General features: G+C 35.6%; 1 protein-coding gene across 3 annotated transcripts in view; it reads left to right on the forward strand.

Annotated features, from left to right (window-relative positions):
• Positions 1 to 15,005, forward strand: part of sptlc3 (serine palmitoyltransferase, long chain base subunit 3) — a 39,836-nt gene that overhangs the window by 22,250 nt on the left and 2,581 nt on the right. For all 3 annotated transcript variants that reach the window (XM_015363182.2, XM_006638721.3, XM_015363183.2), the window contains exons 9-12: positions 2,108 to 2,234; positions 10,922 to 11,057; positions 12,967 to 13,096; positions 13,401 to 13,534. In XM_015363182.2, coding sequence (XP_015218668.1) covers positions 2,108 to 2,234; positions 10,922 to 11,057; positions 12,967 to 13,096; positions 13,401 to 13,499 — 492 coding nt within the window. In that variant the 3' untranslated portion in view covers positions 13,500 to 13,534. The remainder of the gene's footprint in view (positions 1 to 2,107; positions 2,235 to 10,921; positions 11,058 to 12,966; positions 13,097 to 13,400; positions 13,535 to 15,005) is intronic.

Here is a 15,005-nt window from a genome sequence, read left to right on the forward strand (position 1 = left end):
TAGCCTTTTCTAGATATAAGATTCTTCAGGTATGAAAATATGAACTTGAAGGCATTGTGTACAGTATATGTGTTGTGTTTTCTTAATGAAACACTAATGCTGAAAGCTCTTTTCCTTTGCACATTTCCGATAGCCAGAATTTAAAAAGAGGGAAAACGTAGACAACATTAATGGATTTCAAAAGTATAACTTCCAGTACATTTACCTACAATAATTAAAAGCAATAAATTTAATATACAATATAAAATGTCAATTGTGAACATAACCATAATGAATTGTGAGTGAGTGTGGAAGGTAGAGAAATGCCCTAAGAATGCAGCTTTGAGGCTTTAAGGGATTCAAAAAGATTGAGACCCTAATTCCCCAGTTATAGCATTCTGTTGTTTCAGACAACTTTGGAGTGCATTTTCCTAAACAGCTTACCTTAAGCATCCCAACATAAATTGAACATAAAATTCAAATTCTAAATCAAAGCAGATGTTTATGTTTGAGTATTTACCCTAAATCTACACTATACATCTGGAAAATCAGGCTCCGTTTCACTGCTTTTGAAAAAAAGACAGATGGCAGATGTAAATCGTGCCTAGAAAGGCTTAGGTTTTTTATCATCTCTGGTGGATAATTACTGTTGACACTTGTTGTGCTAAAGAAGCACACTCAGCGTTAGAGTATTGGAGACAAAAATACTTCCATTTCAAAGTTACTCTCAGGGTTGCCAGGGAAAGGAGAACCTTTGTATCATTTTTGTCAATTATTTCCTACGATCACCCTTGTTAAATTTCTGAATTCACTTACAAGTTTGCCATTCGATACAATTTGGTTAAAAACTAAGGTCTTTCAGTCTAGACTCCTTACCTCAACAAATTGAAGTAAAATACACTGCGGTTCACAAAATGACAACAATATGTTATTTACCAGCCCATTTTCTGATAGAATTTCTTCTTAACAGTGCCCTCAATTAATAAAATTACTACTTACAATTGCTAACTGATTCTGTAAAGAATTATGGTTACTGAACACAGTATAATATCCAGCAAGTTCTTTTACATATTTTTAAATTGCCTCCTCTAGTGGTCATATCTAAAATCATATCATATGTTTTTGTCATTTGAAACCGGTGGACCCTGCATGTTTTCTTGGTCTCCTTAAACCATTAATATTTGTAGAGAAGGTACAACAAGTGTTGTCTTGTTTATTGAAACTGTCCAGGGAAGGGCAGCTGCAAAATATGAAGGTCAGAGTTCTGTAGATTTTACCAGCACTTTTCAATTGGTAGCAGATTAAGACCTTGAGAAACAGGTGCTCCACACAATTCATTCAATTAAGCAATTACAGTCTGAGTTGGAATGAAAACCAGACAGCCCTTCAGCTGTCAAGGACTGTAGATGCTTAAGTCAAAATCTTTGTGTGTCATGTATTTCACACTCCTCATTTCCACTTTCTTTTTTACCAAATGCTCATTATCATTTAGAGGCTGTATGTCAGTGATTTTTCATAGAAAGAAAATCAAAATGTTGGAGCGAATAAAAAAAAATTCAGTTGAGTTCTGTTTAACATTGAAAATGGCAGCTCCTCTGTCGTCTTGCTGAAAAAATACTGTATTATCTGTTCAGTCAGTCGATTTACTCACCAATATTGACAACAACAATCACCAGTGAGCACCAGCTAATTGTTATTTTTAATGTAAATTGTTGTAAATTTATTGATACAACAGGTCTCTCTTGATAACTAAGAGTTATATAAGTAAAACAATATAAACCTAGTTAGTCACTAATAGTTCGACTCAATCTTTTATGTCACTTAAATAGACTAAAGTTAACCTTTTTACCAATTTATGAATTTATGCATTCTATAGATTTTATTGTTAGTGAACTCTTGGATGACGTATAAATCATGACAGGTAAATAAGAAATACATAGAAACTTACCCCCCAGATACAGACCATAGGCTACTTTTTTATAGGAAGCTTTTACTGGTGTCAGTAGCAGAGCAACACAGATGCACAGTTTGCAGCCTTGACATTTAACCTTTTCTACTCACTGCTGGATGCTAATGGCTTTCTAAGACTGAACTTGAGTATAAATATTGTTTTTTCTGCTCATTCCAGGACCTGGTGGATTATTTACGAACCCATTCACATAGTTCAGTCTACGCTTCAGCAATGTCCCCCCCTGTGGCCAAACAAATCATCAGGGCCATGAAATGCATCATGGGTCTGGATGGAACAACAGTGGGTAAGAACCTGCACAAAATGTAGAGGCAACCTGCATCATTCAAAGTCAGTCCTCAGAGGAAACCAACCCTTGAGGAACCATTTAGAGCATTTAAAGACAGTCCCCTTCCTTTGAAAATACGTAAGCCATTACGCATACATTTGGGACATGCCTGATGTTTAACTCACAGTGCACGTGATCTCTGTTGCTTTGGAAATAAGTTTCATATGCTGAAGGGGAGACCTGGGTTTCAAAAAAGTCCCCACAGTAATAACATAAGACATTGAAGTAGTGCATTAATCATTTTGCCCTCTTATTGAAGGTAATTGTATGTTACATATGGAAAAACATGCTTTCAAAAGACAACCCAGAAGTGGACTTTTATGTCCACATAAAATGTTATATACATTTTCAGTAAATTCTGAAAAATAATTAGGAAACCTTAATAATGAAGTATTATAATCTAAATATAACACACACACAGGATAAGCTATTCTCTTGGATATTTATCCTAAATAAAAAAACAACACTGCATTTGCATCCATTTTGGAAGTGTATAAACCATGCTAAAGATAGGTTTAACTGATGAAAGAATAAAAAGATATATTGTAGCCATAATTCTATTTCACAGTCTATATTTCTAAATTGAACCCAGGAGAATTATGGTGGATTTACATAAAGTTATTTATATTATTTCTTAAACGAGCTAAGCATGGCCACACTGGAGCACACATTGTTAGACTGGGATTTTCTATAGCATTCTGTTTTTTGTTAAATAAAGGTGGGTTAGACTTACACAATTTTTATAATTATAACTATTTCATCATTATTATTGGCATTTGGCTCAGTTCAAGCAAAGGAGTGGTATAAAACAGAAATAGTTCAGGTGGGTAGCTGCGTCAGCATGCGTAGGCTGCAAAGGAACAAGTAATAGGTTTATTCCAGCACACCTGAAGAAGGCTCCACGGCCGAAACGTTGTGTTCTCTTTCTTCTTTTTTTCAGCATGGAATAAACCTATTACTTGTTCCTTTAAAACAGAAATAGAAAAGGATAGTGTAAAAATTGAGCATACAGCATCAGAGCTAGGTATCTCCTTAGAAAGTTTGTATTATAGCAAGATACAGTATGTCCAAAATCTTTAATTTAAACACAAATTGGCTTGCAGCAATATAATTTTATCTCATGATGCCTCACTATAAGTACTTCAACAATTAGATCACTAAGACTAACTATATTGTCAAGACCAATTAATTGGTCTGTATGGATCCAAGTAGGTGTTAGTAAAATGGGTCATATGATTAGAGATAACAAATTGTTGTCTTTTTTTAATGATCTCATCAAACATATCGTCAAGCAAAATAATTTTGCAAAAAATGGATAATTACAGCGATAAACTATTGCAGACTAACATACAAGTGAAGGCCCGGACATTTTACAACCTTTTCAATGCAAAGTCAGATAAGTCTTTTGATAGTTGTGTAGGGTCAGAGGACATAGACTGGGATACTGTGTAGCATAATGTTAGTTATATATTTAGAGCTATACATAATAAACTGCTTCAATACAAAATTTGAAACTGGCTCTATTCTACCCCAGAAAAATTGATAAAGATTAAATGACATAATACAGGAATGTGTTCAAAATCTAACCAACATAAAGGATCACTATTGCACTTATTATGGTATTGTCAGCACATACAGTCATTCTGGACCTCCACAGTGGGGAAAGCTCTCAGGCACCTAAATATCTCAATTACACTAACTCCCATTACATGTAACCTTGTTGATTTATCAAAGGTTAAAGTAGCAATTCAATATAAAAATACTGTCTTGACTCTCTGTATTATTGGGAAAATGGGTGGACAGTAGAGGACTGTCGTACAAAGAATGGATTAAAGAGACTGTATCACAAGTTAAATTTGAAAAGGTTTCATATAATTTACAGGTGAAACTTAATGACTATAGGAATGTTTGGGGCCAATTAGAGACATACTTGAATGGGACTGGATGTTAAGAATGTTAATAGGAAGTTTTTGAATTAATCTTTTTTTGTGAATGTAAGAATCTAATAAGAACAAAAATGAGAGAGTGAAAAAATAAAAAAAAAAAATAAAGAAGTCCTCTAAAGGTCAGAGGGTGGAGGTGGGTTTAAAAAGAAAAAAAGGTCATTTTTTGCCAGATGAATCACATGTTTACTTGTATAATTAAATTAAATAAGCGGTAAATTTGTGTTTGAAATTGTAGATTATAAAAGCAACAGAAAAAAAGAAATCGCATTGAATGCATGCTGGTATTTCCCCTACAATTCTCTTTTAAATGTACTTTTTCTTAGGTTAGTGAAATTCCACCACACTGCTTAGGAGAAGAATATTCATTTTTTGGTCTCATAAAATGTGTTTCGGTAGTCGAGTGGGGGGGGTATTGTTAAATTTGTCACTATAATTTACAATATCTACCAGTGTCAAGGGGCCAGTTTATCACTTCTGAAGATCTTATTTCCTATCTGGCTCAAAGTACAGCTGAAATATTCTTTCACTGTCAGCTTAATTCCTTTGTGGGCATTAGAATATTTAACAAAACAAATAGATCATTCAACAAACCATTTCAGAATCTACTTTTTGGGATAGGAAAGTTCTGATATGGAATGAAGTTGCCAAGGGAAAAATATCTGTTTTCAGGAGCAAGGACAGAGAACATACAGTAGATTATAAAAAAATACAAATGTAGGGTTCTGTGTTTTTTTACAATAAAAAAAACAATACAAAGTAACCCTGGGAAATAAAATATATTTATCCTGGCATGGGCATGCTGGTGGATGAAGTCCACAAGGCAAAGGATTTATAATCCGTAGTATGTATAAACCAAAACAATTTATGGTATGTCAGGGACTTTTTATATATAAAAAAGACTTAAGCACCAGGCAACAACAAAAAAAAACAGTAAAAAACAAACCCTAATAAACTGCATGTGCTTAAACTTGGACTCACCTGTTACCACATTAATATATAAATATATTGAGAGAAACAGATGAAAGTGTTTTGGTTTTTATTTTTTTATAAAATGTTGGTTGACAAGAGAAGTGTTTTTTATCGTCTGTTGTTAAACACTTTCTGCTGAGATAAGGGTTTTGTGTTAGTGTGTCCATGTCCTTTGAAAATCCTGCCAATCTTTCCCCAGGTAATCAGCACAGAGCTGTTTCCAAGGCCTGGCTTGGCCAAGAACTCAAGGCATATTTCAACAGCCCGGTGTGTTTGGGATACTGTCTGGGCCTTATTCATAATGATTTGATTATAATTTATTTATTTGACTGGGACACATACACTTATAGTGCAAGTCCCAAGCAAGCATGACACAAGACACATTTTAGATTTGATTTAACCAATGGCTCGCTTCCAGTGAATCACCCTAGACAGACATTGTTGAAAATTTGTCACATCTTATTTACAAGCTAACCATTTCTGCATATGTAATGCATACACCAGTTAGCCTGACAAAACAAAAACATCTGTACTAAAAACATATTTAAGTAGGAATCATTAACAGCATGCCTATGAGTTGAGCTCAAGACCCTGAAGACAGAAGGTTATTAATAAATTGAAATTAAAGTTATTATATATTATTATGTTATTGTTAACATATTTTTATGTTATTATTACGTATTGTATGTATTCTCCGAGGATCCCAGATTTATTTCAATAGGGATGAGACTAAAACTGGATGTGGCAATTATGCAGCTAAATATCAGAACTTTCTCAAAGTCACTGGGCCAATGTAAATTTAAACTCAGTGTAGATAAAATTAAGGTTTGTAGACACTGGCTTTTGCTGTTTCACTTCATAGACATTGAAAGAATTTGAGCAGTAAAAACAAGGAAGGGTTGCAGTAAAACAAATTGTCAGAGTTCCTTCTTTTTTATTTAAGCAGGTACTGATTTCCACTGTCATAAAAACGTCATTAATTTGACAGTTTTGTGCTGTACTGCTGTCAGTGCAAACATTATGCTATTTTGCATGCTGAATGGCCACTCGTTTTCACTTAAAATCCCAGTGAACATACAGGTGTTGAAGATTAGAGCAGGTGGATTTGTTTTTTGGATGGCCTGTTGCATTCCTCTTAAATTCAGGGTTTGTTTTGCTTGAGCACTGAACACCATCCAGAAAGTGTGGCATCTCTCCAGCTTGCACCTGAGAGGCCAGTATTACTGGACTCTGAAGCGTCAGGTTACCTTATAAATAGGGTTCAATATGAAGAGTGACTAAGCCAATGGCTTGTTTCCAGAAAACAGAGAATAGAGTAAATATTTGTCGTGTAAATCATTTCCTTGTTTAATGTGACTCATAGCAGTATTGAAGTTTATGATAAATGTCAAGGCTACTGTCCTTCAACTTTAAGAATTTGAACTTTGGAAACACATTAAAGGAACGTTTCAGCGTTCTAACTGGAAAATATAGTGTAATACCACCATTTTGACTCTTCAAGAAAGAGAAAGGCTCCAAACCAGGGATAATTCAAGTAAGAACTGAAACAAGAGAATTACAGTTGACAGTTTTAACTTGATTAACTTGATTGATTTCGTGTGGCATGTGTATTTGGTCCAGTATTCAATCCCTTATTCTGACAGGCCAAGATCCTGACACACACAGTCTCTGCAAGCAGCAGCAACTTGCTACACTAAAAGGGCAGCTTCTCACTACAGAGCGGTGAAAATCTGTTGATAAAAGTACTAGAGACACTCCCTGATAGTGATAATACTATCAGTCTATTACTCTCATCTTGCACTAAGAGAGCTGTTACACACAAAATTATTTTATTTTTTTTGATGGAATGCATTGATTGCATTCTCACATTATTCAGTACCCTAGCACTGTGCACAGAGGTCTCAGGTCCTGAAATTGGTACACTGTCTTGATTTTGAAAAGTGCTCCACTCTGAAGATGTTAAGTGGACTTTATCTTGTGAGCAATTTAACACTTAGATAAATAGATTAATTACAGATTAAATATAGATAATTACAGTCCTTATTAATTACAGATAAGGACATGAGAAATGTTACAAATGAGAGGAGGCCAGTCGACCCATCTAGTTCATTTGGTTTCAAGTAGTAAAGTGATTATCCAGCCACTTCTTGAAAGAAGTCGTGGTGTCAGCTTTGACAGCATGGCCTAGTTGGTTATTCAAGCATCTGTTTGTGTGAAGAGGTGCCTCCTGCTCCCACTTTTAAGTGCACTGGCCCAGAGACTTAATTTGTGTCTGGTTTGTGTTTCACTGTTGATTCTGAAGAAGACCAATAGGTTGAATACTGATATCAATGACTTGAGAATTTAAAATACTTCAGTCACATTACCTCTTAATCTTCTCTGTTCAACAATAAAAAGATTCAGTTCTTTCAGCCCATCAAAGGAGGTCTTCCTAAGGGTGGATCTAGTTACTCCTCTCTCAGCTGATTTCAGAGTAGCAATATCATGTGTATAAAGAGGTGATCAAAACAGTACACAGTTTTCTAAATGGGTTCTATTAGTGCATTGTGAAGATTTAACATAACATCCCTTGATTTAATTCTACATTTTTAAGTAGCATTCTGTTTGCCTTTTGTATTGCTTTTCCACATGGGTTTCAAACAGTGGTTCCCGACACTAGTCCTGAGGGACCACTACGCCTTCTTGTTTTTACTTGAGCTGTGTTCTTAATCACAGCCTAATTGATTTCTGATTTCTGTTTGGGACCTATTTTTAAATTTGTTTTCAGCTCATAAAAAACTCAAATGGGACTTGTAATTAGTTTCAACCTTGTACTAATTTCCTAGTTTCAGAACTGCCTTTTATTTGGGTGTGGCGCTGGAAGTGTAACCAATTAGACTTCAGGAGAAAGAGGTAAAAAAGTAATTGTTGGAGTGTATGATACATCATCATTTCCACCTGTGTTAGTTCATTATCAATTGATCACCTGTTAAGAGGTTAGGAATATGGGAGCAAACTATTAATAACAGGTTCAGAAAAGATTGCATGTGGTTCTGTATGGTGAGGCTGTTTAAGCATGATGTTTGAACTAGATTATTTTTAAAAAGTTGCAGATTGCAGAAACAGGTAAACAAAAGTCTAAAAGAGCAAGCTGATCTATTACAAGGCATTAGCACCAGTGATTAACAGCTCCACAGAGACAGCAGCCCATGAGGACAAGCATTGAGAACCATCACCCTAGAAGATATAAATGATGCCTAATGATGAAGACTTTTTCATTAATAGCTTCTTGACTTGCAGTTTCCAATGTCATGTCTATATTCTGAGACCCAAACAAAAGAACACAGGACACAAATGCATAGAACAGATGTGAAAATAATGAAAGTTTAACATTTTTTATTAAATTTTATTAAGAACTGTACATCTGCATATTTTAAGCTATTTTGTGGTTAATGATCAGTAATGTTTTGTTAATCATTTTATGTTTTCCATAACCATTCCATACCATTTCACATGTAGTAAAAGTGTTAAATGCAATATTTAATTTTCCTTTCAGATCACTGTCAAATTGTTAAATGATCTGTAATATGTTGTTATTTAGATTTTCCTTACAAATTCACAATTGTTTTTATAATCACATGCTTTTGTCTTCTGTACGTATGTAAGGTAATGCTATATTTTTTGTGTTTGCTATATGCTTGTAAATCTCTGCACTTATCTACATTGTGTGTGTTTGTCCAGTCTTCAGTTTTACATCTCATAGGATTTCTTTTTCAGCTTCAACAGTATTATCTACAAACTTGACCAGCGCACCAAATCGTCCTACCTACCTAGCTGTTGGAATCATTTTTTTCTATTCTTTACCCCTTATGCTTGAGAAAAAGTGATTTTGAACAGTCAGTACCATGAAAGAACAACATCAAACCAAAGAATAACTTTTGTTTTCAATTTAGATAAAAGATGACCAGATGGTGCAGGATTTGCCAGCGACGATCTAGTTCTTAATCCCTTTGAATACACACATACTGTACCTATAATATACAACAATGGATGCCTTTTTAATGTAGATGTATAATTATGTTTGAAAGGCCTTTGACCAATATGCTTAAGCAATATACAAGCAGCTTTCATATTAAATTTTCATCATTTCAACAATGTAAAATTTTCATGTATTTCTGCACTGTGGCCCAGATTCTCTGATACAGGTTTCTGAAGCCTTTATTTCTTTGCTTAAATTGCTGTGCCATCAATGGGGTGTTTTGAACTCTGTCTCTCTGGTTTCTGTTAACAGCCCCAGATGTTAGTGTTCTCATTACTGCACTGTGGGCCAGTTAAAAGCTACTTGTGGCTTAAGCTGACACAGACGATTTAGTGCCTATAGAAAATGTTTTAATCTACTCCATGGCACCAAGTTATCAAAAACACTCCTTAGTGTTGTTGCACACATGTGCTTATTTTATTTATTTTTTCCTTCTTCATAACAAAGTGCATCCAGTCCTAGTATTTATTAATTTTTATTTTTGCCTTTTATCTCCTTTTTTTCTGTAACAGTCATGTCCTTTTGTGAGTCAGTCTGTGTTATAAACGTAACCACATGGAGCTTACAAAGTGTCCAGCAAAAGAAACTGCACGGACAGAAAAGCACATGTTGAAATATAACATTGTATGCCGATAAATGGGTTTAGAAATCCTGTGTGTAACTGTGATAGAACAGTCTTAAAATCTCTTGATTGGACTTGAAATGCAGCAGGTGCAATTATATACAATTCAGTTAACAGAGATTGAGTAACCATTGAGGTAAAGTTTGCTCTTCTATTATAGCCATTAAAGGTGTGAAAACAGTGCTTTTTTTTTCAAAAGCCAGTTAGGTCATTGAAGTATTAATACAACATGACCCTGATTACCAGGGATTGAAAAGCCCGGAAAGGGTGAATTTTAATGTGAAATGCAATGTAAATGAAATGGCTAACCAATGATTGGAATAAATCAAAAAAGTAATTGTTTAGGTATAATTTTGTAATTTGTATAGTTTCAATAACTAGAAATAAACAGATTTCTGATTTTAAAAGAAAGTAAGAAATATTGTTTGCATATTTCAGTCTTTGCTTTGTATTCCGCTTACCTTTTTTTGTTATGTTTACCTTCTACTTGGGTGTTCAGGTCCAGAGAAATGTTTGGACCAAATAGTTTTCCTCACTCAAGTGGGAACCACAGTGTGTTGCCCATTCATCATTTCAATACCATCCTTTGGGAGGGAATGTGCAGTTGTATTCCCCACAGATTCACTGCTAATTCTAACATTTTAAGTTTAGTAATAATTCATAATTAAAATAAAAATTTATAATAATTATAAGCATATCAAAGTCCCATACCATGTGTAGCAATTCAATTTGAAAGTTAAAATGTTATTTTGGACGTCAGCTCATATTATTCGTATACTCGTATTATTTTTATATACAGAGAGTATGACCGACCAAAAATAAATCCCTTTCAATTCCATTTTGGCAGCCAGATCCTTAACAGAACAGTAGGTTTTATTTTTACAGTATAAATTGTGACGGTACTTTCACAGAAGCATAGTACAAGATGCCGCAGAGTTTATGTGAACAAGGTTCCGATGCAAAAGTGTTTTGGTATCAATTGATCTTAAGAAAGCATTGTAGCTCTTAAGAAGGTTAACTATGTAAATACTTCAGTATTAAAAGCCAGGGTCATGTTCTGGTGTCTGACTGAATGTTATGACTCTCCTAGGTATTCAGAGAGTGCAGCAGCTAGCAGAAAACACGAGGTACTTCCGGAAGAAGCTGCATGAGATGGGCTTCATCATTTATGGCAATGAGCACTCTCCTGTGGTCCCGCTGTTACTTTACATGCCAGGGAAGGTTGGGTAGGTCTTGAAACTTTCTGAAACACTAGATTTTTAAGCAAAACACAATTAATCACTACATTTGGCTCAAGGGGGTGCCAGAAAAAAAACATTGGAAAGGTCAATTTGTATTATTTCTTTTATTGAAACGCTTAGTATGTGCCACTAAAATGCCTGGTGTTATTTGACATGATTTGGTTTACCATTTGGCTGCACCTTCATAATTAGACCCTATGCTGACTGGATCTGCATATCTTAAACTGGGGCTTGTCTGTCTGTGCTGGAAGGAAACGCAGTGTGATGAAAGGCTGTTGCATGCTCTTATCATATGACCTCACATGAGGTTTCTCACAGTCTTTATTCTCTTCTTACCCGATACATCTTTGTTGTCATCACAGAACATATGGACATTTGAAAATTACAGTTTTCACCGTAATAAGATTGACTTCCCCCCAAAATTGAGTGTTTCATGTACATACTTGATTTTATTGAACTTTTTTTCACAATTCCACTAAACAGTGTAACAATGATATATTGGTGTCTGCACAACTAATGAAGATAGCTACTAAGTCACAGAACATAATGGCATTTCAGTATTTTATTTTGTTTTCTCTTTTTTGTAATTTAATACAGCTCAGTTTCATTTTGAGGGCCTTAATTGATGCTCTTGGCATGCAAAAACATTCCTCTTAAAAACAAACAAACACATCTTCAAAACATCATGAAGTTCTTTTATATTTGCATGATTCCTTAAGGGTCTTGCAGATAAAGTAGGTTACTCAGCTTGAGCAAAATTAGAGTTACAGTTTAAATCAGACATCTGATCTTACGACTTTTAGAAGGGTAGCTCTGCTGCTGCTGTTTAAAAAGATCTTTCATGAGAGAAGCACATCCTGATGCATGGATTTCAGACTGACCCAAAGATAACAGCCTCCTGGCAAGGCAACAAAGGTACCAGCAGCTGCAGGGTTTTTACGAAGCAGTGCAGTGAGCATTGTTTTCTGTTTTTTTCTTCTGTGAAAACTGGAAGCTCTTTTTTCCATCCCCTCTCATCGTTCTCTCTCTCTGTGGTGTAGTTTATAAATATGGTCACACAGCTGCTGTGTTTAGAATGGATTACAGTCTTTCAAAAAAATGACAACAGCTTTAAAAATGCTGGACAGGGAACAAACTGAGTTGGCCAGACAGCAAGTGTGTATAAACTGTTTCAGAGCAGGTGTAGTACAGTGTCCGTGATGGATTCCTTGCCCTTGTGCAGTTCACTTATTTCAGATTCCCCTGAGGCTACAAAGGAGGGGTGCTTTTTAACAAATGCAATTTATTTCATTTGGAATGTAATCCCAGTTTTTATACAAACATAAATTATCAGACACTTTCATGCTCATTAATTATTGAAGTGCTGTGGAAACTGTTCTAACAAAGTTTTCCAAGTGCTGTTTATTGAAGTGCTGTGGAAGCATTCTCAATTTACTCTAAGATGATAAGCCCAGTCCTGTGCTGAAAAGACCCCAGCATGTCATCCTAGAGTTCCTTCAACACAGACTGCAAGCAGTTCTTATGTGGAGGACATAAAGCTCAGCCTTCCACAAATTAAACAATCCAATTTATATGAGCTTTTATTGTAGCTAGAATCAAAGCATGGCTTCACATAACTGAGACAACAGAATTTAAAGGGACCATATTTGCCTTACCGGAACTGGTGAGGTCTAGAAAATAACTTTCATGTTCTGCTTGCCTGTTTGAGAGCAATTCTAGCAGGTTTCAAACACATGACATTCTTTGATCTCTCCCACTAGAAATAACTGAGATTAAGATATGCTGGATTTTCAGATCAACAAGACTATAACAGCTTAGATTAAAAAAATAAAACTGTGTCTCACTGCAGACTCCCTGATCTCAGAAACCGTGTTCTGTTTTTCCTCCGTGTCAGGGCCTTTGCCAGGAAAATGCTGAAGCGAGGCATAGGGGTGGTGGTAGTGGGATTCCCAGCCACCCCCATAACGGAGTCCAGAGCACGGTTCTGTGTGTCTGCAGCTCACACCCGAGAGATGCTGGACAAGGTAGGGTACAGTGACACAGGCTGGCCTTCTGGCGGGGGATGGGTGTCTCCTTTTAAATGAGCAGTGGGAAAGGACATTTTCCTTCTTCAAAGGACAAGCAAATGCATGGTAATAATATACCAGCTCACCTAATGGGATTTGCTATCCTTGCAAATGCACGGACTGAAAGTCCTCCCAAGAATGTGAAGTACGTGAAGTGCTTGTATGGAAGTATGTAACTTTCTAAAAGTTACAAAGCTGAGCTGAAAGAGTCAATGAAATAGTAGTCAGGTAGTCAGCACTGATGTATAAACTGTTTCCTCAGGTATTGAACACGCTGGATGAGCTGGGTGATTACCTGACATTGAAATACTCACGGAAGACTCCCCCCAGCAAGTCAGAGCTCTACGATGAAAGAAACTAAGCTCTAGCTGAGCACTGGAGAAACTAAGACTGAATGTAAATATGAGTTTTCTTCCCATGAAGGGAACTTAGTATTTATTTTTAGTAATACCTTCATTGAAAAGGAAATGAATGGCAGCTTGCCTTCTACCAAATAACAGAGAAACATTTAAAGCACTGAAGTTGTCTTTCAGCTTACCTTAACTTAGTTTTCTAATTATTTGTTTAGATATTTGATGAAGTACAAGACATAAGGGGTGAAAGAACAAAAAATGAAGGATTCACGTGAGCCATCAAAATATCAGGTGTACAATAAGAAAGACATTTTTAGACATGTATTCCATTGTCACACAGGGATTGATTCAGGTATAAAAACGTGATTGTTTAATTTGTCAGGCTTTGCTGTTATACTACTAATAGAACATCCCTGGTCTTGGATGTGTGAGCTGCTTCAACATACAGTACTTTGGCTACAAAGGGAACAGGTAAAGATTAGTTCCATGCTGGAAAAGCAGAGAGGAGAATCACAATGTTTGATGACCTGAAGAAGGCTTGACAGCCAAAATACTGTGTTTCTGCTATTGTATGTTTAGTGAGGAATTAACCTTTACTTGTTCATGGTTTTGGAATGACAGCACTGTGCTGCTGCCACAGCTGGTCTCAAAAACCTAAAATAAGACATTTCATTTGAATATGCACTGTTCAACATTTATTAATATTAATACATACACTAAGATGTTTGGCTTCATCTGCATTGTCGACCACTTGTTAATAGCACTTGCATTTCTGTTTGTTTATGAGTTGGTTTTATATATTTACATATCTCTTTTTCAGTTTTGTAATAACATCATGCATAATATGCCGTTTAATTACTGGGTTTTGTTTGTTATTTGAAGAGGTATGAAGTCTAAAGCAAACACCTGTTGAGCAGTTGTAGGCTTGCTGGAAGCAACCATATTGTGCACAGATGAAAGTAAAATTCTCCTCAGTTGTTAAAGGAAAAAGATGATCTCCAAAGGGCTCCTTAGCACAACATGCAAAACATGAAGACACGTGGTAAAAGTATCTTAATTCAGAAAGGAGATTTGCCTATAAACTAAAATATAAAGCAATTTCTTTATTGACTTTTACTGAGAGTAATATATATAGTTTATATACAAAATACTTTTATGAAATTATACTTTATTGTATGGGTTGAGTGAGGTAGCAAAAGCAGCTGTCTCACAGCCCCAAGGTCCAGGGCTTAATTTCTTCCTCAGGTGTCTGATAAAGAGGCCTGTGTGTTTAACCTGTGTTTTGCATGGTGTTTTTTTCAAGATGTTCCAGTTTCTTCCCATCTCCCAAAGTCATGCTATCTGGGTAATTTCAGATTGCCCCTTTTTTCCATTGTCTTGAGATGGACTGGCACCCTGTCCAGGGAGAGAATATTCAGGTTTTCTCAGTCCTGTCTTGCACCCAGTGCTTCTGGGATAATCTCTGTTTTACTGAGACCCTGATCAGGAAAAGCAACCTCTGATAACTTTTGAAA

Source organism: Lepisosteus oculatus, chromosome 17 (assembly GCF_040954835.1).
Source record: "Lepisosteus oculatus isolate fLepOcu1 chromosome 17, fLepOcu1.hap2, whole genome shotgun sequence".
NCBI classification, from domain to species: domain Eukaryota; kingdom Metazoa; phylum Chordata; class Actinopteri; order Semionotiformes; family Lepisosteidae; genus Lepisosteus; species Lepisosteus oculatus.